Below are 24,235 nucleotides of genomic sequence, written 5' to 3'. Positions count from 1 at the left end.
CAATTGCTAAAAACCTATGTCCTCAAAATCCTAGAAATTTCAAATGACCAGTTTCTCATGTCATTGAACCTTTGTAAAATAACATGACGAAATAACTTCCTCTCAGAGCCTGAGACAAGATGATGAGACAAGATTTCAATTTTCCAAATTCAAGATCAGGATTCATAATAAAACCAGTCTAACTGGGTGCCCCTGAATCGACTACATATCAACTTGACCACCTGGCGTCATTAGAGCATGTCTGCTGCATGATTGAGCTTCCACTTAAACTGAATTCAGTATTTCCAGCAACTCAAGGCAACTGATATGCCACTACAGTCGAGGTCCTTTCCAGGAGCCCTCCTGCCCATAGAAAAAAAAGAAATCACTGTAATGCAGCAGGTGTACTGCACACTATTTGTATAAAATGGCTTCACATTTATTATTCTGACAAAACTAAAACAAACAGGTCAATCATGAAAATGTTATTTAATCATTTAACAAATCACACACTATAGTTGAAGCACTGAACAAATCTAATATCTGATTTGGCTTGGATACAAAGTACAGCATTAGTAAGCAACATGTTAACAATAAAACAGCATAAGATGCAGGTTAATTCAATTGCAAGGCTAAAAGTTATTCATAATTTAGAAATGGTTACAGGGAGTTTCAGAAATGTAAAATCTAGCAAAATATCAAGACTCAAAGATTCAAAACATTGTCAAATCTAGCAAACCTCAATAAAACAGTTGTCAGATACATTATAAAATAATATTATTATTGCAGACTTGATGTAATTTCATATAATATCCTCTAGTCAACAGAGCTCTCAAATAAACTCAGTAAGTGCTGTCTGAGCAGCAGTCAGACGATCCAAGCGAGCTCGTAGATCTTTGCGTCTTTTGCTGACATCAGAGTCCTCAAAGAGGAGCTCATTCACATTTGCCCCATCCAATAAACCTAAAATGTCAGTAGACAAGAGCTCAGCAGTTTCCTTCAGCATGAAAAGGGAAATCATCATGGGCAGTTGGTCAGCCATCCTCTGCACTACAATCTGAAAGAAAACAATGAGATATGAGATCTTAAGTTACTTCCACACATCACAAGGACTGCATTGTAATTTGTTACAGAAACCTTGGCATATCTACCTCATAATGTGCCTCCAGCATATGACTGTACTTGCATTTTTTGTCAAACATAGGTAACTGTTCTTCTGAGAACTGATCATTGGCAATCTCACTCAAGATCTTCAGGAAAATGGGATCTTGAGTGTAGATCAAGTTTTCCATTTCAAACTGCTCTGAGATCCTCTGCTCTGCCTTCTCTTGCTGGCTTGACAGAATGTTTTCGATTTTACTCTATAGAGACAAGTGAAAGACAGAGTAAAGAAAACTCAATCAAACTGTATTAAAAGTGGGCAATATTTGCTATTAATCATGAGAAATATATACCACAGTTATGTTTTTAAGGACAGGGTAGTTCCGGAAACAATGATTGACCACGTCAAGTAAATGTTTGAGGGTGATGCCTTCAGGAGAAATGCATAAATCAAGAAAACAAACAGCCACATGTGCTAAAATTATTAAAGTTATTCAGAACCAGAACATCTTTAAACACATAGTTTTGTTGTACCTTTCATGCTTCTGAGTAAGTCACTGGCTGGTTCCTTAAGTTTGACCACATGTTTCTGAAGGACAGTCTCAAACACTTTGTAGTTGCTGAAGCCAGGCAGTTCCCTCCCTCTGTTTTGCTGGCTAACCGCCTTTGCATTAGAAACTTTTTTGAAAACCAGATGATTTCTTATGAAATGAATTACTCACTTTTTCCATTTTCATTAGAACTTAAAGCAAAACTACAGTGAAATTACACTTATGTTTCTTCAAATTTAAAATACACTCACAGGATGTCTTTAAACGTTTAAGATGCTCATTCCAATCTTTGAATACAGCACGAAGCTGTGCAAACAAATTTTCCTCCAAGATCAGCTCTCCTAATGATAAGGAGTTGATTTGATCATTGAATCTTTTTAAGGTCTGTGAGGGGAAAAATGACATTTGTTTTATGATTCTGTTATGTTAACATCAAACAGCAAAAGCATACATTATCAGCATAGTTTAAAAGAAACTCTAGACAGAAGGCCTACCATAAACAGAGAAACTGTAGCATAGTAAAGTTGCATGGTTTATCCTGCAAATTCTATAGTAGCTTTGCAGTACCCAAACTTCAAAATAAACATGGTGCCAAAATATTTTCAAACAGTTGCACCATAAAGCCCGAGACTTAATATTCTCACATATGTTTGGGGAGGCAGTGGCTCGGTGGTTCATGTAGGTTGTCTACAAACCGGAAGGTTGCTGGTTCAATCCCCGGCTCCACCTAACCAAGTGTCGAGGTGTCCTTGAGCAAGACACCTAACCCCAGCTGCTCCCGACGAGCTGGATGGCGCCTTGAATGGCTGACACCGCAGTCGGTGTGTGAATGGGTGAATGTGAGGCAACTTGTAAAGCGCTTTGGATGGCCATGTGGTCTTTTGAAAGCGCTATATAAATGCAGTCCATTTTTTACCATTTTCCTTCCATAGATCATCTCCCTATAGAAGAGTTAAATGACTCCCAAGACCCCCTCAGTGAACACCCCAACTGTTTTGTGCAATACTCTGTAAATTCACCACTGATCTATATAATGAGTAGGGCTGCATTCCAGTTCACTTTTAGAAATGCACTAGCAAACTTCCTTAATCACTTAACCTCGGGGGAATCTCTGCAGCCATTTTGAAGTGCATTCCACTTCGTCAAGTGGATGAGGAAAGTTTACATGGACATACCCTCGAACCCTCGATTTTGACAGAGGGAGCGAGTCTGGTTTATATACACACTTCAGGCCACTCTATAGACCACAATGCAACACAACTATGACATCATCGAAGAATGAGTTTAATTAATCCCCACCCCAACAACTCTATAATATATAAATGATTCTTTTATTTTATTTTTTATATTTATAACAGAACAAAGTATACCTATATATATATAGAAGGCTACACCAAACAAATTTGTAAGGGGAAAAATGTAAACAATAAACCAACTCCATAAGTTATCAAAGGGTTAGGATGTTCCAATTCAGCCAATTCCAAGGGTTCCGCCAGTAGTGGGCACTCATGCAATGTAATCAATTAAGTACATCTGCGTTAACGAGATGGAGATTGCTTATTGCATTATAAACTACCCTTAGATGGTGAGGCCACTGCAAGTGTTCGAGAGGCCATATTGTTATTAATTCATATAGCATCATGAACAATCTTTATAGATCAGTAAAATTCACTCATATTCATTCATTTTATTACCCATAACACTATAAATATGTAAATGATCTTTATATATATATTTTTTATATTTGACTTTGACTTGATTTTTATTCTTACATTTTTATTGTTCTATATGTGTATATTGGAAGCATCATTACTAAGAAAAAAAAATGTGTGCACTTGGCAATAAGCTCTTTCTGAGATTGACACTGAATTTATAACTTTGATTCAAATTAAATTTGGGTGGTACAAAGCATTCATTCAGTTCTCTTTAATAATGAAGGCTAAAAGATTTTAGCAAGAATGCTTTGTAATGTAGCAAAAAAGTAAAGAAATTTATATATACATTCAAACCTATGAAAATGTTTTGTATTATTTTCTATATTTATTGTAATGATCAGAAATTTAGACAAAATTACAGTATTGTGTCAACTCTATAAACACTCTATTAAAAAGGTGCTTCACGATGCCATAGAAGAACCTTTTTAAAAGCATGTTTTAGGAGTTTAGCACTACTGAATGCTGTATTTTTTTTTTAATTGCATGTAAATGTAACGGTTACAAATGGCTTTGCTAATGTAAATATTTAATTTGTAATGCCAATAAAAGTTGTTCATGTATACATGAACATGGGAGAAAAATTTAGCTTTAGCCTGAACTCAAAAACGGGGTAGAAGCTCCAAAAGGGGCTGGGATATGTTATATAAACTAAAAGGGAGCAGGTCTGTTAGAGTCTTCTCTAATAGAGTTCTTCTCCCCAAACAGAGAAATACAGAAGGAGGCGAAAATCAGAACAAATAGAGTGGGAATTCAGCTTGAACACACTAACTCAGAGAAACAAGCAGATTTGAAGAAGTCATGAGCATGAAGTGATGATGTGAGATCCTACTTGAGTAAGGAATTGTTTGGCTCCCTTAGGGTCTTGTGGAGGGCCACCCTCATACTCCTTGAGCTTATTCCTTGTGTCCCACAGATGCTTTTTTACCTGTTTATCAATCTGTGGCAGGGATTTCTGAAAAAGATGGGTAAGATTTAATTTAGTACAAGTCTCTCAATTCATCCTGACACAATGTTCACTATACAACTAAATTCATGCAAATTGAAAAGACTTGAGAAATTTAGAACTTTTAGAAATTTAGAACTTACTTTAATATGATCAACAAGTTCCTGAGTAAGTTTAATGGCAAGACATTTAATAGTTGCTTTCTCTTCTTTCAAGAGGCATCTGTAAAAAAATAAATAAAAAAGTAACTTTTATTAAACATCAACCAAAATGAGTGACACAAAAACCATAATAAAAGCCATTTTAAGGGTCCATTAGCTGAGACAAACATTTGCTATGGGCTCAGTGCAAATTCAGTTGTCAACTGCCATTCAGTTTAATGACAAATATGTATTTCTTTATATTTAATGTAAATAAATGTGTTTTTTTATTAATTAATTAATTAATAATTTTAGGGAGTCATTACACATCATTTTATAATCTTAACTAACTTTTCATAAAAATACCAAAATGATCTGATTTTTGGTAAGATTATTCACTCTGATTTTCACCTGTATGCAGGTTTTGGCACATGACATCTCACTTTGACAAAAGTTTGAAAATTATGTTTCCAAAATGAAGCTTAAATTTTGTTGAAATACTTTTTTCTATAAAATACTAATAAAACATGACACCAAAGTACTAATGGGAGTAACTGGGAAATTAATTTATGAAATGTTAGTTCAGAAAAGAAAAAGTAACAGCAAACTAAGGGAACAAAAAGTTATTGTCTTCCGATGGTAACCTGAAATAATCATGGTTTTGGAAGAAATCTCTCTCAATTCGTGTGGCATCCTCAAGAGGAATATCATCATCGATCTGCTGTTGTCCTCTACACTTCACCATGATATAACCTTTGTGGAGAGGAATTACGTTGTTGTTGACAATAGCCAAAACACTCTTTTCTGTTCCCTTGTCTATGAGATCTGGCTTGGTCAGAATGGCTGTGAGAATGAAAAATAGTTATTTCATACTGTATAATGTGTATTCGCTAACAAAAATCAGATATTTGGTGAGATATTAGTTGTTAAGTGGATAATCTATTTCATTACCAACAGTTCTTTTGCCTTCAGGATCTACTTCTTGTGCCATTTTTAATGCTTCTGTTGTTGCAATGTCAATGTTACAAGGGACCACAACCAGGTTTATAGTCTCCTTCTTCTCAATAAATTTAATGATCAACTGTTTAATCTACAAGAAATACACATAGTTTTAAAACTGGACTGATATTAGCTTGATATTTAATATGAAGCCCAAAATCAGATCATACTGCCTACCTGCTCTCCAATGTCATCTGGCTGTCCGTTTAATGGGACTCTGGCGATTCCAGGCAGATCGATCAGTGTGAGGTCACATACACCTGGTGACATGACCTCTAAAGTGATGAGGTCATCAGATATTCCTACCCCTTTTCCTGCCAGTTCATTCTGGGCTGTAACACATACACATAATTAACTATAAGAAAAATGTATTTTAACAGTGAAAACAATGATATTGATCTTCAAGTATTAAAGGGTAAGCTCACCCAAAAATTATGCCATAAATTACTCACCCTCAAGGAATCCTATGTGTATATGAGTATATATATATATATATATATATATATATATATATATATATATATATATATATATATATATATATATATATATATATATATTGTCCTTGATCTTTCAAGGTTCTTTGATTGTTCTCAGCGGGTGTTGCTGTGCTTTAGTCCAAAAGAATTGAAATAAAAAGCACAAATCCTTAAAAAAAAAAAAAATGTCTTGAATGTCTCCGGGGGTGGAATAAAGGCCTCCCGAAATGAATCGATGCATTTTTGTAAGAGAAATAATCATATTCAAAATGTAATAATCAATTTAATCTAGCTTGCGCTCCATGCTGTACACAGAAGCGGTCACTTATTAAAATACAAAACAAGAATTTGTAAAGAAGAATATTGGAGGATTTCGATATATAAGCCAAGAGGAGACTGGTTTTCCTCTGCTAAAGTAAGGAAACTTTGCTTCCTTTGCTCCTGTTAACATAAGTTGGTCTTCACGAGACTCATCAGTTCATGCAGAACGCCGACCTCACACGTCATCCACCCGGAGCTGCTTCCATGTACAACTGTTAGCGCAAGCTAGGTTAAAGTGATTATTAAGTTTTGAATACGGATATTTTTCTTACAAAAAACACATCGATTCTCTACAGGAGGCCTTTGTTCAATGCACAGAGCTATGTGAGACACTTTTTTTAATGGATGGGCGCTTTTTATTTACTTCTTTTGGACTGAAGCACTGCAACACCCACTGAGTGCCATCAAACAGTTTGAAAGATCAAAGACAACTTTTAATATAACTCCAATTTGACTGAAAGAGAAAAGTCATAAACACCTAGGATAACTTGAGGGTAAGTAATTTATGGCCAAATTTTCATTTTTGGGTGAACTAACCCTTTACGATTCTCTTTAGCACTATTCATTGACTATGTTTACATGGACATAAGTAATCTAATTATTTACTTTATTCTAAATAACCCAATATTATGATTGTGTTTACACAAGTTGCTTTTAGAATATTCTTTTTATGTTCCTGTTTTACATGTGTCATGCTGTCTAGTCTCTGTTTCCCTGGGTGTCCACTAGTGGGCTCACTTTCCCTTAGGCACTTCACCGTAGGCACTACAATTCCCACTAGCCTTGTCCCTTCATCACAGTAATTGCACTCCTGCTAATTGCACCAGGTGCCTTCACTTAATTGTCATTAGTCTCCCTATATTTACCAGTCCTTTCCTGTTGTCTGGATGGAGTCCTTACCTTTCGTGATCCCAGTCTTCTCGTCCTCTGAGTTTCCTCGTCTTCCTGTTCCCTTTCCTGTTCCTTCCCTGTTTGTTTTATTTTGGAATGTTTTCTGGTTTTGACCCGGCTTGTTGGATTATTCTTTGGATTACCCTAAATAAACATACCTGCATTTGGATCTCTCTCTCCCTGTGTCTTACTGGATCGCGATCGTCACAGGAGGACTCCATCAAGACAAGATCCAGCGGTATGTTTGTTGGTGTTTCCTCCCCAGCCAGTATGGTGGAGTGGAGGTCAAAATATTTAAAGTTGATCACCCTCCGCCAAGAGGGCAATGAGGTGGGTGCCATGGCACGGGTTTTCTGGTCCCTGGCCGAGGGCATGGGATATAATGATGCGGCCCTTAAAGACACTTTCAATATCGGGCTGGATGACCCGGTTCCTCAAATTGAGATGAATCAGTTGGACGCCTATAATTTCTGGGAATTTGTTTTTTACTTACGTCATTGATCTCCGTGGAATACCCCAGCCACACCTGTCTCTCCCGGTGGGATGGCCAATTCTAGACCGGGGTCTACAGACAGGAGGACCGCCAGCCCAGCGCCACAGCACAAGATGGCCGCCAGCCCAGCGTCACGACGCAAGATGGCCGTCAGCCCAGCGCCCCTGCCCAAGATGGCGTCAGCCCATTGCCATTGCCCAAGATGGCAGCCGGCCCAGCGCCACTGCCCAAGATGGCCGCCAGTCCAGAGTAATGGACCAAGATGGCTGCTTGTCCAGCACCTCTGTACAGGATGACAGCCACAGTTGACCCCTCCAGAGTCGAGTCAGGCTCCCGTTGACCCTCCAGAGTCGAGTCAGGTTCCCGTTGACCCTCCAGAGTTGAGTCAGGTTCCCGTTGACTCTCCAGAGTCGAGTCAGATCACCGTTGACCTTCCAGAATCAGGGCTAGTCACGGTTGATACTCCGGAGTCAAGCCAAGTCACCGGTGAAATTCATGGACAAAGGCAAGTCACCAATGATCTTCATGGGCAAAGTCCAGGCACCAGTATTCTTCATGAACAAAGGCAAGTCACCAATGACCTTCATGAACAAATGCAAGTCACCAATGATCTTAATGAGCAGAGTCAGGCCACCAATGATCTTCATAAGCAGAGTCAAGTTAGCATTGATCTTCTGGAATCCAGTCTAAACACCATGTGATTACCAGAGTCTCTCCACGTCTCTGTGGAACTACCAGAGCCTCCCCTTGTCTCTGCTGGACTAACAGAGCCTTTCCACGCCTCTGCGGAACTACCAGAGCCTCTCCACGTCTCTGCTGAACTACTAGAGCCTCTCCTCGTCTCGGCTGAACTACCAGAGTCTCTCCTCACCTCTGCAGAACTTCCAGAGCCTCGTCACGTCTCAGCCGAACTCTCTGAGCGCTCGACTGATCCTGTCGTGGCCACGGAGGCTACCCTTGTTCATGTTCTCTGTTTCAGACTTGCCTAACCAGACTTGCTCTCCTATATCATCGATCCCACTGTGGTGGGCTTCTGTCTCGACCGCACGGATGTGGTGGTCTTCTGCGCAGCCCTGGTGGGCACCGTAGAAGACCGCACGGATGTGGTGGTCTTCTGCGCAGCCCTGGTGGGCACCGTAGGCACTACAATTCCCACTAGCCTTGTCCCTTCATCACAGTAATTGCACTCCTGCTAATTGCACCAGGTGCCTTCACTTAATTGTCATTAGTCTCCCTATATTTACCAGTCCTTTCCTATTGTCTGGATGGAGTCCTTACCTTTCGTGATCCCAGTCTTCTCGTCCTTCGAGATTCCTCGCCTTCCTGTTCCCTTTCCTGTTTGTTTTATTTTGGATTGTTTTCTGGTTTTGACCCGGCTTGTTGGATTATTCTTTGGATTACCCTAAATAAACATACCTGCATTTGGATCTCTCTCTCCCTGTGTCTTACTGGATCGCGATCGTCACAACATGTTATAGTACATAGTTGGCACATGTCATTATGTACCCACGCCATGCAATCCTACGTGCCCTCCAGAATATCACATATAAACATATAATTAGTCTTTGTGATGATGCCATGTACAGTATGGGGTGTTTCATTTTTCATTTTATGAAAGCTTCAAGTGCACTTAATTATTTGTACATGCATACAGATGACAGCGTTGTTGAAGCTCTTTTATTTGCAGTCAAATGGTTGACTACTGCCGTGTGTGTATCCTGTTGCAATATGCAACAAAAAGTCCTACACGACAGTAATAATTTGATTAATGTGTGTACATGTCTATACTACCTTTTTGTAATGCGACTAAAATAGGAATACTCGACATCTTAATGAACACAAAGATTTAAAATGTTGTAAGCCTGGAAGAACCTGAGATAGACAATAGATACTCAACATATTAACATACAGGCATCTGTTTCGCTGAGAGAATGTCATGTTATGGACCAACTGTGCGTTCCATTTGGATGGGCTCATCTCTATGCCCTGATCCCTTTAAAGGGTTTACCATTCATGGTGAGAGCTTCAAAGGGCTGAAGGGTGTAGGGAACCAAACAACTGTTTCTTGAAGTCCACTTCTGTGTCATCATCATGTGCCCACTTGGAGGCGCCGTCATCATGCAAAGTATCTACACAAAGCATCATGGGAGTCTGAGGTGTCCATCAGTTGTACCCTTCGAAATCCTGCATTCCTAAGGGCCCTTTGAAGTAGCCAGTTATGAGCACTTAAGTTTGGAATGACCCTTCAATATGGCGGCAATGATTTTTTTCACTCCAAAGTGCCCTTCAGTGGGCGACATATATCCTGTTTGGAACACACCGCTTGTTTCTGTGTTTTCCTGTCTTCTGTTCTGGTTTAGTTCATTTGTGCCCATATCTGGTTCCTGGCCTTGTTTAGTTAACAACCATCACCTGTGTCTAGTTAATTATCCTTATTTGTCTATGTATTTAAGTTGCTCCTTCACAGACACTCTTTGTCCAGTCACTGTTTACGTAGATGTGTCTTTTCCTGCTGTTTGAGTTATCTCTTGTGCAGCTTGTGATTAAACTTTGTGTTGGAATTTATTTTCTCTTCATCATGTTTTCATCAACACATCGTGACCGTGAAGATGTGGGAAAGCTTTGTCACTTATCTTCCCTTCACATTTGTCCCTTTCCCCACCACTTCCTTCCCTTCACAAAGTTCACTCAGAATGTTCATTTGCAAAATATAGTGTTCTACACGAATGCTAGTGATATTCATTCATGTCTGGTATCATTTTAAATGTCTTAGTGTGACTGGTACAATGGTCTAATTCCCAGAAGAAATAAACTAAAAGGTAATGAAGATTGTAGGCATTATTTTATTTACTGTAGAGGTTTGTTCTCATAACCAATGTCGTTAATGCAATTTACCATCTTCCCCAAAAGGTGTAAACTCCCCATGTCCAGCCCTTGATCAATGCAAATTCCAATTGTTAGTTTCTGCCTCCATGTGGAAAATGTTTTTTTTTTTTTTTTTTTTCTCAAAGCAAGAAAAGTTTAAATGGTTTGGATACATATATCGTTTTACCCATATAGTATTTACCCATTATTTGTGTTCTGTATTTGTGCAAATGTATGAGATTTGTTTAATTTTTATAATTATTCAAATATCACACTAGCTGTTAGCTTTGCAACATGCAGTTTTACTAACCTGTTGCAACATGTCTTTCAACTAAAGAAGGATCTTCAAATACTAATTTCTTCTCATAGCGAGTTGACCATGCTGCTTGTCCACTTGCCTGTCTGCTGGCTTTAACAGGCCCTGCAACATGGTTAAAATTTTGAGCCAACTGCAAGAAACCCCTCAAGTTAAGAAAAGCGATTGCAAGCAGTTAATCTTATGCAACTGATGTTGAATCCATAAATCAGTTTTCTTCTTACAGTAAGTTAAAACAGCCTTCCAGTTGACTCCGGTTACCTTCTTCAGCCTCAGCTCTAATGGACATCTGGTCACAATTCCTATCAAACACAATTGAGTTAGCAATCAAAAGAAAACTAGCAACGGAAAATTACTGAACAAGTGCTTTATATATGCAATAAAAATAAAACAAATCTTAAAATTAGCATTCAGCTTAAATTTACACTTAGTGTGGTACTGCTAACTGATGCAAATATCTAATCAACAGTCAAGATGTTAAGTTTATTCAGATCAAAACAGAGGAATGGGTAAGAATTGAAGTGAAGCTGATAAATGGATTAAAACAAAGGGTGTGACAGGTTTCATTTTGGGGTGAACTAACCCTTTAATACCAGCTAAATCTGACAAATTTTAAGTACAATTTTCAAGTAAAACGAAACATTTAAGAGGATTGTTTATTGCCACATTGGTTCTATAAATAACTTAATCCCGTCCAAAATGTCTGATTTCTGATATTACATTTGATATTACAAGTGTGTAATTAATGTGGATAAAAAATATATATACTCTGAACACAATGTAAGTTACACAAACTGAGAAAGTCACAAAGGGTTAGGTTGTTCCCCCACTCTCCGCTACAAATGGAATGGATCATCAGACCATCTCTGGTAGTGCAAAAATTGTAAATTAGCATCTCTTCATAAAGCTAGGCTAAAGCCCGATTCAGACAGTAATTGTTTCTCGGGGGGACAAAAGGGATTTTTTTCAACATTTACAGGGGGTAGATGCTGATTTTAATGCCATCCGAATCCAATATGTCAGTATTTGTCTTTCATCACCAATCTAAAAATCACCATCAATCTAAAAATACTGTTTTTTGACACACATCAAGGTCATGTGTTAATTTAATTGCCGTCCAAATCCACATCTCTGAGTTTACAAAAAGAAATTGATTTAAAATTCTTTGCTTAAACCCTTTTTTGAGCACTCCTGAAGACTGTAAGGTAACTGTTGTGCTTCGGTGTAATTTGTATGCATATTTATGAAATGCTGGAAAGTATTTAGAAGAGCAATATTTTATAACTGCTCCACCACAGTGAGTGGGAGCAGCAAGAGAAGAAAAGCACGTAAACATTAGAAATGGGTCTTTAGTATGGCAGCAGCTGCAGTACAGTTTTAAAATGTGTATTATATACAGTTACATACACACTCGACTTTATCATGTAAAATTATACTAATTAAACTTTATAAAAATTATATGTTTTTTAAATAAAAATCTATAGTGCATCTATTTTCCTAATTTTAAACAACAGATTTAAATAATCAAATAATAAATAGGATTATTTATTATAAAGTATGCTTGGAATAATAACAATACATTTTACATAAGTATTTTTTAACACGTTTTACACAATAAGAATACATTTGTAAATAAAATCAATTTTATTTACAGAAGACATTCATGTGACTGGCCATGTGAGGACATAGCATGTTCCTGGGTTTGCAAAATTACTGAACTTGCTCCTTCACTGTGAATAAATCACGATCCAAATCCGTGAGTTTTGTCACTGAGGTGGTATGTACATTTATTTTCATAGACGTCCATATGAGAAAAAGAAATTACAGTCCAAATAGGGCTTAAGTTGTAGTTTATGCACAGCTGGTGCAATCAGACCCTGGTGAATTGTGGGACTGAAAAAAGTTCAGTTCTTCACTTGCACTATACCATCCATGTCCAAACCTGTTCCTGGAGGGCCACTGACCTACAAAATTTAGCTCCAACTCTAATTAAACACTTGAAGCAGCTAACTAAGGTCTTCGGAAACATGCAGGCAGGTATGTTGAAGCTGGTTGGAGCTAAATTCTTTTGGACATCACATCACTCTAGTTACTTAGTTTCTGCATTGGAGATAGTAGAACAGAAATGTTGCTGGTGTGAATGCACAACTCAATGAGAGTAAAACCAGTCCTCACCTTTCCCTCTTGGTAATGCAACTCCAGACAGTGCTTCCAACACAGAGCTTTTTCCAGAACTCTGGTCTCCAACCACTACAATAGTTGGTAACGCCAAGTCCTTTTGAATGCCAACTGACCGCAGAGTGTCAATCACATCAATATATGGACGAATGTTCTCCTCTAAATGACTGTGAACCTCTCCCTTCGTGTTGTGACTATAAAGATAAAATGAACATTTTATTTGTAAAGCGTCACTGTTTGCACTATATTTTTTAATTCAGTTTATGTCCTTCTACATACACTTTCTCTTAAATATTTTAATCCATTGAGAAATCTCCAACAGTAAAACAGCCAATCAGAATCCATCCTGCCTTAAAAAGCTTCAGCATTTAAAATAAATGACAAAATCACAGGAGGTGTTTATAATTTACCCATCACCTCATGTAATGATCTATATGTATGTATCTTTAAAGCTGTTTGATTCACTAAACAGCTGTTTGACAGTTCACTAAAACACTGAATAATTTCCAGCTGTTTTCATACCAAGATAGTTCAGACAGGAACACTTTGGCAAGTTACTTGATTTTATTGAACACAATTTATCTTTGGCGGTATGGTTCTTTATGGGGGTTCTTGCTCCCAAATTATTTGAACATACAAGAACTTAAACATTAACCCCCCGGAACCATAAGCTATAAGATCTGAAACAAAGAGACGACAACCAGAAGGTGCACAGTAATGTGCTCATGCTTATAATGGGGAGGGAGGGTTGCAAGCCATTTGAGCATAGTTACAATTTGAGCAGTAGTGCCACGTATATATGTCCCATGTCTAATAGGAGAATGTTAGTGATTGGAGCTATTTGACAGCTGACCACATTAGCTGGTCGCAGCCTATGCCTCCGTGGCCTGACTGAACTAACGTTGCACTTGAACTAAGGCTGCACTTGATTAAGTGATATTTTGTGACACAGAAAACAAAAAGATCACTGGATGAAATATTTGGATACATAGCTACTTATAATACATAATAACTTAAAAATGTCTTCTTTAATTTGTCAAGCATTTATATCCAAGTATCCACATATAAAAGAGTATCAAAATATGGGTACAGAAAATGGGTTCAAATATATATATATATATAAAAAAAACACATGTTGGTAATGTATTTGAATAATCATAGCGGTCTTCTGAGGGCGATATGTCCTTTTATTATATATTTCTCAGCACAAAACTTTTCCACAAAATGTTGTGGAATATGTCACTTTATGATGTAATAGTGTGGCTAAACTCCACCTCCTCAGAAGAACATCAAGACCTACTTCTACACCACTATCTGTTTAGCCCTGCGCACCAATTCGCATGTATTGTAATCAACAAGAGGCAAACGCAGGTCTATTCAGAAATCAAATGATAAAGATGCCTCCGAAGACAACAAGATGCTGTGCAGTGCCAAGCTATCAGAAAATAGTATTTGCATTGATTTCCTTCTGATCCCAACATTAGGAAAGATTGGATGAACTTTATTTTTAATGAAGATACAGACCTCATTAATAAGAACTTGAGCCCGGTTCCCTGCTAACGCTCACTCTTAGCGCACTAAGAAGACTCGAAAGATATATCTTACCAAAGTTGGTTATGTTCCTAAGTGTGTTCCCCGAAGTGTACCTTAGGAAGCTTCTTAACACGCTGCCTCTTACGTTCAACATTACAAAGGTGCTGTCCCAAGTGAAGGTGCTGAATTAGTTGGCATCGATTGCTCAGGAATCGATTTTCCACTTGACGCGAAGGTGCAGTACGGTGTTAAGAAAGACAACATTTTCTATGCAAATGAAACATTCCTCAAATTATTCCAGTAACATATATTTTAATATAGTTTAGGTTATCAGTAAAATATAGACTATTAATTAAATTATCAAATTGTCAGTAATATGTTCACACGATATGTTGTGACGGGTAGACAAACCGAGTATCCCGCGCTAATCATCCACCCTCCTTATCCCAAAAATTAAATTATCCCAAAAATTAAAAATTATGTAATACAATTTTATATTAATGGTAAGGTACTTTACAATCAGAATTGATTGCCATTGGTTAATATTTTCAATAAAAGGAACCTATCTACAATGAACAGAGAGAGAGAGAATTAGATACAGAATATGGTGGGGAAGCAACATAAAAAAAAGGGCACCAAGCTTCTCGTCAGAGGCACTTGAAGTTTTGCTGGACAAGGTAAGCTTGCACAAGATGACACTGTTTTCCAGGTTTCTGAATAACTTGTGCAACAGCAACAAAAAAAAGCTATGTAGCTACATTGCAAGGAAGATGGCTGCCTCCGGATCAGGCACACCAAGGTCCTGGCAGGACATCAGGAAAAAATGGCATGATTTTTCAAGCCAGGTTAAGGTGAGAGGTTCTGCTGTCCGTAGAGACCAGGCGAGGTGAGTCAGGTGCAACCCTTAACAGCACATGAGGAGAAGGCACTGGGGATCATGGGAGACACAGTCTCACATGGAATCCCATGTGGGGGGTTGACATTAGAAGAGGTGATGCAGAACAGGCCTCATGTTCCAGGTCATCGCCACCCCCCAATGTGCCATGCTCCCCAGACACTGAGCCACCTGCAGCACTCTCCTCACCTGGCAGCACCGAGCCGGAAGGGTGTACTACACCACCACCACCCGTACACACGTCTTCGCCAAGACTTCACTACACGAATTATGTGCAATGAAGTGATTAGGTCGATGAAGGGGGACAGGGACAGGAAGTGAAAAAACAACAAAAACAAAAAGAGACCAGGAGGGAGGTGGAATGGTGGAAGATCAGGGGGAGGGGCGGAGGGCCAGGTCCATAGAGGGGAACAGGGACAGGAAGTGATGGCTTAGCAGGTAGCCAGTGTGGATCAGAAAGTTCAGGGGCCCAGGGCAGTGCCGACAGAGCAGGAATCCAAGGTGGAGCAGGTGGAACTGGAGCCCACTGGGGCGGCGCATGCGGAATTGGAACCCACCGGGGCGGAGCAGGTGGAACTGGAGCCCACCACAGCCGAGCAGATGGGACCGAAGCCCACCAGGGTGAAGTAGAGGACCACCACAGCTGAGCAGATGAGACAGAAGCCCACCAGGGCGGAGCATCTTGTACAGTGGCGCTGGGCTGGCAGCCATCTTGTGCAGTGGCTCTGGGTTGGCAGCCATCTTGTGCAGTGGCGCTGGGCTGACGGCCATCTTGTCTGGAGACACAGGCGTAGAGTTGGCCATCGTGTCTGGAGAGATGGGTGTGGCCGGTGTATCCCATTGACCATGATGGTGTAGATAGCTAGTGAAAACCCCAAAAGTCCAGGATTTCAAGCCCCTTAAGCTCCCATGGAGGCAAAGGGTCATCAAGGCAGTTGTTAAATAAGTACTTAAGTGCCTCATTGTTATACCCCATGCCATGGTCCAAAACACTTGAGCCAGACCACCCACCTCACTCCCCCTTTGACGGAGGGTGGTTAAATTCAAGAGTCTCCCCCTCCGCTCCTCCATGGTGGCTGGAGAACGGATTCGAAATTCCACACCACTAGATCTGGGCATGATGGAGTCCTTCTGTCATGATACGCACACAAACAGGTGATCCAAAAGCATCTTTTATTAGGATAATCCAAAATCATAAATCTAGTCAGGCAAAGGTCAAAATCCAGAAAAGCAGTCCAAAACAAGAAACACAACAAACACCAGGGAACCCGAAAAAGCAGGGTGACATTAACCAAGGACTCCCTGACAATGACCGAAACAAACAGAGTATATATAGACAGGTGCAAACAATGTGAGTGGGAACAGGTGTGTGCAATGAAGTGATTAGTCCAGATAAATGCTTGTGTGGAATGCAGTACTGAAGTGGGGTGACGATATGGGGACGTGAGACCTCTAGTGGACACCCAGGGATACACAGACCAGACACTGTGACACTAGGCTAATTACCACCATATTAGTTCTGATACCAAATAAAGTCAACTTCATAAATAGGCCTGTATCCATTGCGAACATATTTTATTATTAAAATGTCTTAAAATGTCCATAACATAAAATCATTGTTGAGCCACAACATTGTCAACATACCATAGTTTGACTTGTACTGTGCTGCGCTGATTTCTAAAAACGCCTTGACTAACGACTTGAGCTCAAACAACACTAAGAGAGAGCTTACGAATGGTCCAGACCAATCTTATGAAAGTGTGACTTAAAGATATACCTAGCGAACGTGTCGGGAATTGTGCCATAACGTTAAGAGAGAGGTTAAGGAAAAGGTTAAGAACTACTTAGCGATAAGAACATTTTGGGGAACCGGGCCTTGGTCCTTTTTTCACGTAATTTTACAGCTGATTTGTTTAAAAACAAGCCACAATTCAATGCAGCATTTTTAGAAAATATTGATAGTAAATGACGATGATGTGCTGACTATTTTTTGCACCACACAAGTGTGAGTTAATAACAAAGTTTTGGCATGAAACTCTTGATGGTACAGTCCAACAGATCTAACTCAATATAGTCCCTTTCACACTGCATGTTGGTCCCAGAAAATTGCCGGGTCGCATTCTGTGTGAACGCAAACACGTCCCGGGATTGATTCTAGGATTGATCCCGGGTTGGGGACCTAGTAACATTGCCAGGTTCAGTTAGCTCCTCACTATCCACACTGAAACTGAGATCGTTCGCCAGCATAAGTGAAAGTTAACATGCCTAGCGTTTTCGTCACATGTCATTATGGGACCCTTACAGGTTGTGTGTAAACGCACGCACATTATCCGGGCAATCACTGGCAGTGTGAAAGGGGCAAAATCTAGCGACCCAGGAACAATTGCCGGGACACATTACCCATGTACTTTCCCGAATCCAGTGTGAAAGGGGCTCATGACAATGACATCACTGACATAAGTTTCGGTACTTGCTCTGCCACAGCAGCAGCGTAGCAGATCTATTGCACCAAGACCAAATACATTTACATTGTCATATATATTACCATGCAAATCACTTCGAGGGTTGTCATGACAGAATTGTTTTTATTATGAGGTTTCTATTACCTGTTTTTACAGATCGGTTAATATGTACTGAGTATTTATGTGTTTTTAACCCAAATCACAGCACCATCTACATATGAAGGACATGGGCTGTCAAACATGCACAACTGTTAACCAATCATTGCAGTGGGTACTCCAAGTCTACAATCCACCACGCCTGTTCAAACAAAGCATTCTGATGAGGGGTGTCAAAACAGCACAGAAAATATATTACTTCGTCTAATTTAATATGTAATTTGATGTAAAAAATGTTGATACCATTATAAGTGGACATCAGAGAACAGCACAAAATAAAAACAAATGCAGTTCATGACCCCATTAAGTTTTTTAAAAGATTGTGAACACAAGTGAAGCATGGAAAAACAAAATTAATATTTGTATTATTATACAATATATGAAACCACAAAGCTGTCAAAGGTTTGTATACAGAAATTACAGTATCAAGTTATCATGATTGTTATGATATATTCTACAGTTAGTGTAAGATAAAAGCATGTACTGTAACTCTGCGACAACTCCAGCTCACCGACACACTCTGAATTCACTCACTTTCATTGTATTTACGGTTTGCTGATACTATACCCAACTGCAGGACACATAAGTGAGGATAGCAAAGTAAAGTAAACTTTGAAATTTTCTTCATACAGTGCACTGCCAGTAAAATTGATTAAAAAAAATTTTTTTTTATTAAAATGGGGACCAAAAATTATTCAGACACTTTGGCCTGACCATGGTTTTTTGCTTAAGAGTTTTTTGTTTTTTATAAAACAGACTGACTAGAGCTCATAGCAAAATAAATAAATAAATAAATAAATAAAATAAATAAATAAAAAGCCAGGCTTCTAATAACATAAATATTTAACTTTTTTTATAATTATTTTTAAATAAATATATTTTTTTACATTTAGCTTAATAGGCAAAATAAAATATATACTAACCTTTCATTTTGAGAAGCATCACTATCTTCATCATCATGAGCAGTACTTTGAATTGGAAATGAGAACATGCCTGAGCTGAGCATTTTGTTGATTGAGCCTGAACTCAATATTTTCTAGAAAATGAAAGAGAGAAAAAAATAAAAAGATAGTTCTAAAGATATGTCCTTGATAATATCCTTCCTTTTGAATATCTCTAATAAACTGTGCAATTTAGGTTTACCCCAGTGAATTTATAGTGTACCCCACCCACCATAAGAATGTGAATGTACAACCAGATTGAACTAGTCAGAACAAATTCTTGACTATAATTTGCTCTGCCTGTTGTAATGTAGTTTAAAAAAATCTACACTGTCTTTAATGATTTTTGAAACAGGTCGGGTTGGTCGGGTTGGGGCGGGTTAAGAAATTGGCACTTTATTGCGGGGCGGGTCACTAAAGACAACAGGCTTGTTCGACTTCATGGAGCTCTGCGCAAACCGATCGTCGGCTGACTTGAAGCAGTGCATGCCGGTTAGAAATTTTGTCCGACTTAATACAGCGCTGACGCCACGTGACTGTGACGTGTGCCATCAAAGTACAGCGAGAGTGATTCGAGAGTAGCCGGAGAACTCAGCCAGCGCAGCTTCTGAAGAGCGGCTGCACAGGTTCTGATGACGACACAACTGATCCACGATTGGCTGGATTCACTGATGACACCGATGACGTGCGTTTCAAGTTTATTGCGAGTTCAATACGTTTTTATGTCGTCTTCATCTTATAAATCATATTTATTAAATATTGTTTTACTGTATTTACTTTATTGTCAATATCAAGTTTGTGTATGTTTATTTTGCATGACTTTCTTTTTTATACAGACCTTTTACAGTATTCAGCAGCATAACCTATTCGAATGAGCATTTTTAATAACTAAAATGTTAATCTTAAAAACATACAATCTAATGTGGTCATAAATGTATGCTCCTATACAAATGATACATAATACATTATGTTCCTCCATTTGTTTGGTTTCTTCATATTGTCTAGTTTATTTTGCTGTGTTTATACTTCACCTGTATGGGGTTAGAATTGTTGCATTATTCCAAATAAATAGATTATGATCCACAAATAAATGTAACGAGATTCACAAAAATATATCAAATTCACAAATGAATATAAAGAGTTTCACAAAAAAAATTAAAACTCACAAATAAATAAAATGAGATTTGCAAATAAAAAAAAATATATTTACAAATGTGTTTAATGTCACAAACACAACTCTACCTGGTATTTATTTGTGAACCGCTGTCTGTGCATTTGTAAATCACTGCACGCATTTGTGGATCGGTTCCTTTGCATTTGTGGATTTGAAACACTTCTAGCGTCGACGTGCAGATAAATCCACAAATAAGTGGACTCCACCCACCGTTTACTCAAGCCAATCAAATAACGGCCACATTGAGCTGACCAATCGTAGCACGTTATCGCTTCAACCAATCACGTTTTGGCTTACAGCCAGGGGAACTGCGGGAATAGACACCGAACTTGAGACCAACAACAGACAGTCAGGGCATTTCTCAATACCAAGTTCGCAGAGTCTGGACTTCCGTCCTTCCGAGTTTGGACATGCCAAGTTGGACTCAGAAGAACGAACTCTCGAGGACGGGAGGACGCGAGTCCAGTCATTCTACAAATGGAACGGCAGCGTACTTGATAGCTTCACTCAGCATGCATGTTTTACTTGAATTAACTTCTTTTTTATTTTCAATATATTAAATATATTAGTATTAAAAAACTAATATTTACCTACTCTGATTATTTTCACTTTATATTTATAATGAAATTGAATATAATATTAAACGACTGTCTCTTTTTTATTTTAAAAACTATTAAACATTAATATGTGGTTCAGGTAACATTAATACTGTGATTATATTTACGTCGTTCAAAATAAATAAAATATGTGGAAACAACTGCCTCTTTTCATTAAGAACAATCTAGCAATAAACCCACTCAGCTACAATTTAAATAATACGGTTGAAAAGTGTAAATCAATTGTAAATAAGTGTAAATCAAAATGGAACAGCTTAGGATTGCCATTGCAATTGCTATTTATCAAGATGCTGAAGAGGAGGCTGCCGAACGGAGGAGACAAATCCTTCAAAGAAAAGCCAGGATGCAGCGGAGGATGGCGAAGAGACGTGCCATATTAGCATGTCTCTCTAGCATTGTACGTTTTTCTAATTATTCTTTCTTCATAAACTGCCCATATACTTATGTGGACTTAGTTAGGTATATCCAAATGAAAAGTCATAATAAAAATTTATTATAATGTATCATATAGGCACCCTATCAACAGACTACAAAGTACTATCTCACAAAAAGTTATGTAAACTATTGCAGGGATGTAATGAGACAACATTAGATTTTTCAGTATACCAAATAAACTGACAAGTACAATAGGTTTGACAGTTGATAAAATTTAAATTAACTAGCTTACACTTCACACACCTTTTATTTGTCTTTGTGGTGCTCAAATAAGTTTATAGTTTATCATCTTTATATAGCTAGGTGCACATCATATTACTGCATTAACACAAACAGGACAATTTAATATCTATAATAATCATATAGGCTACAACTTTTAGACTCTGGGATGAATGTTGTGCTAGAGCTTATCAATAAATGAATGAAACCGAAATAGAGTATAAAGAAATACTTCACGAAAAGAGCAAATGTTAGAGGGAGATTTAATTATGGCAGATTTTAGTAAATTTTAGACAAAATCCTTAAAACAACTGAGTATATAGCTTATATTAAATCCAAAAATATAATAAATACAATGCAACGACAGTACATATAGTAACAACTTTTTAAAAGCAATACATATAACAAATACATAATACAACAAAAGTAAAAACATTCTTAATATATTATCTATATATTTTAACAGGAACAAAGTCCCACTCGCAGGTATTCACAGATCAATGACCAGGTACCAATCCTGGTCAAGTTTTTTTCTGGAGAGGATTTAAAGCCAGCTTTCAGGCTCTCCAGGAACAGCATCAACATGCTGGTACAGATGCTGCCCCGTCAAAAAGCCCATGGATGGAGCCGTGAAATTGAAGTACTTGTTACGGTTTATTGGCTTGCCTGTTGAGCATCCTACAGGGTCACATCAGATGACTTCAGCATGCCACTTTCAACAGTTTGTAGGACTGTTCACAATGTTGTGGAGGAGATGATGACCATCCTCCACAAAATTATTCATTTTCCAAAAGCAGAGGAAATGGATGAGGTGGGGGGCCTTGCTGGCCATGAGTCATTCCGCTGTGCTGCTGGTGCCACATCAGGATTGTTCCTCCTGCAATGCCACAAAAAAGATGCTACATAAATAGAAAGATCTTCCCTTCCATCATTCTACAGGGCACCTGTGATGCTAAAGGCATATTTATAGATGTGTATATTGGCAATCCAGGCTCTGTACAGGATGCCCTTGTGCTGCGCAGATCACCAATGTACCAGCAGGCTTTGTATTCACCAGCTGGATACTATCTTTTGGGAGATGGGGGATACCCTTGCTTGCAGCATCCTATTGCAATCATGACCCCATACCGCCAGCCTGTCGCAAGTAAGAACACTTTTTTTATGTCAGACAGACAGACACACACACACACGATAAACCAAATTTTTACTGTTATGAATTTGCAATACACTACACATTTTCTACACGATTTTTGATTAACAGGCCAAGTTGAAGCCCGATACAACAGGCATTATGCACAAGCACGGAACATCATCGAGCGCACTTTTGGGATGTTAAAAACTCACTGGCGTGCAATTTTCTTGCGGGCCCTAGAGATCAGGCCACTGTTCGCCCCAAAGGTGATTGGTGCCTGTTGTATCCTCCACAACATCTGTGTGATGGGAGGTGATCTCTTGGAGGAGGAGGAGGAAAGCCAAGGACAAGAAGACCGCGAGGATGGTGAGAATGCAGCAGTGGGTGAGAGGGACCTATCAGGGAACCATCTCAGAGGACGTCTGGCTGCTCAGCTTTCTTCTCCCGTGGAACTGCCTGGGTGTCTAACTGAACAGTACTACATCTAGACAGTAAACCTTTCCAGATGTTGTCATGTTCATTAAAAGAGCAACATAAACAGTTGAAATAGCTATGACATTAATTAGAAAGATAGGTATGAATAAATGTGCAAGTAGATGGGTATAGATACATTTATACGTTTTCTTAATGTTGGTATGTTCTTCTTGAGATTTAACTGCATGATTGTAAATAATTGTATACCACTATAGACATTGGATATTACATTATTTTATATTATTTGTGTTTTTGTTGTAAATATAAAGAATACACTGTTGCTATAACAATGATTTGCCAGGGTTGAAATTGAAACATTCATTTTTATTTTTTTTTATTCAAATAATCTATATAAAATCATTTATCATTAAATACAACATTAATTTAGAATTTATTAAGTTTTTCAAAAAGAGAAATATGTCTCTGCTCTGGCTGTTGCTGCCCTCTCTCTCTCCTCTTCTCTCGCCAATGCTTCTCTCTCCCTCTCCTCTTCCCTCTCTGCCTGTTCTTTTAGAAACTAAAGAAGAGCCTGGCTGTCCCGTCGCCTCTTTCTTGACTGCTGGCTACTCCTGGCTTCCACAGAAGGGGCTGAACCTGGTGTGCTGACTGAGCCACCTGTAGTGGCAGTGGGTTTGATGCAACAACTACGGGCATAGTAACTGAGTGCTGCCCCTGGAGTGCAGCATCCATTGCAGTGTACCACTGCCAGGTGGCAGCAGTCACACTACCGGCCTCTACCCCTTTTCCTGTGGGTGGGTCCCTAAGCTCCTGAAATAAAGCAAAATGCTGTCATGTTCTCACCTCACGTTGTTCCACACTTTTAGACATTTTTTATTTTTGCTCTACACAGAGGAAGATATTCTTAAGAATTTTTGTAACCTAACAGTTTGAGGCACCAAAAAATTACACATGTCAGTGGTGCCCCAGAACTCTTAGGTTACAAATATTCTTCCTTTGTGTAAAGCAAAAAAAAAAAAAAAGAATAAATAAATAGTGTATACAGGTGTGAAACAACTTAAAATTGTAGGTGAATGGCAGAATGTTCATTTTGGGGTGAACTATTCTTTTTACAGTCTCAGACTAAACAATGTAAACGGAGTAAACTACATTTTACAAAATAAAATGTAAGGGCCAATGCATCTATGTTAGGTTTCAAATATGACCGGAAAGTCTTTACACACATCTTGGTAAGCCTCTTTCAGTAACAGAAAGTAGAGAAACAGGCA

At 38.6% G+C, this 24,235-nt stretch overlaps 1 protein-coding gene across 1 annotated transcript; it reads right to left on the bottom strand.

The window, feature by feature from the left end:
* Positions 1-514: 514 nt before the first annotated feature.
* LOC132125298 (interferon-induced GTP-binding protein Mx-like) lies at positions 515-19,128 on the bottom strand. The gene is made up of 14 exons (XM_059536665.1): positions 18,941-19,128; positions 12,969-13,165; positions 11,018-11,095; positions 10,788-10,898; positions 5,606-5,760; positions 5,381-5,519; positions 5,074-5,272; positions 4,433-4,511; positions 4,176-4,298; positions 1,883-2,015; positions 1,615-1,758; positions 1,434-1,510; positions 1,131-1,340; positions 515-1,036 (listed from the first exon to the last, which is right to left on the bottom strand). The coding sequence occupies exons 1-14, from the start codon at positions 19,021-19,023 to the stop codon at positions 812-814; spliced, it is 1,953 nt and encodes a 650-aa protein (XP_059392648.1). The 5' UTR covers positions 19,024-19,128; the 3' UTR covers positions 515-811.
* Positions 19,129-24,235: the final 5,107 nt, after the last annotated feature.

The sequence above is a fragment of the Carassius carassius genome, chromosome 43 (genome assembly GCF_963082965.1).
Source record: "Carassius carassius chromosome 43, fCarCar2.1, whole genome shotgun sequence".
Taxonomy (NCBI): Eukaryota; Metazoa; Chordata; class Actinopteri; order Cypriniformes; family Cyprinidae; genus Carassius; species Carassius carassius.
The sequence above is the reverse complement of the archived record's forward strand: the minus strand, read 5'-3'. Positions and strand labels throughout refer to the sequence as shown.

Bases quoted from the DNA above. Each gene is read 5' to 3' on its own strand.
- LOC132125298 (XM_059536665.1), bottom strand. From the start codon at position 19,023: ATGCTCAGCTCAGGCATGTTCTCATTTCCAATTCAAAGTACTGCTCAT. The intron at 5,761-10,787 runs GTTAGTAAAACT...TATGTGTTACAG, and splicing joins TGAAAGACATGTTGCAACAG to CCCAGAATGAACTGGCAGGA. The intron at 2,016-4,175 runs GTAGGATCTCAC...TTCCCCTCACAG, and splicing joins CCAAACAATTCCTTACTCAA to ACCTTAAAAAGATTCAATGA.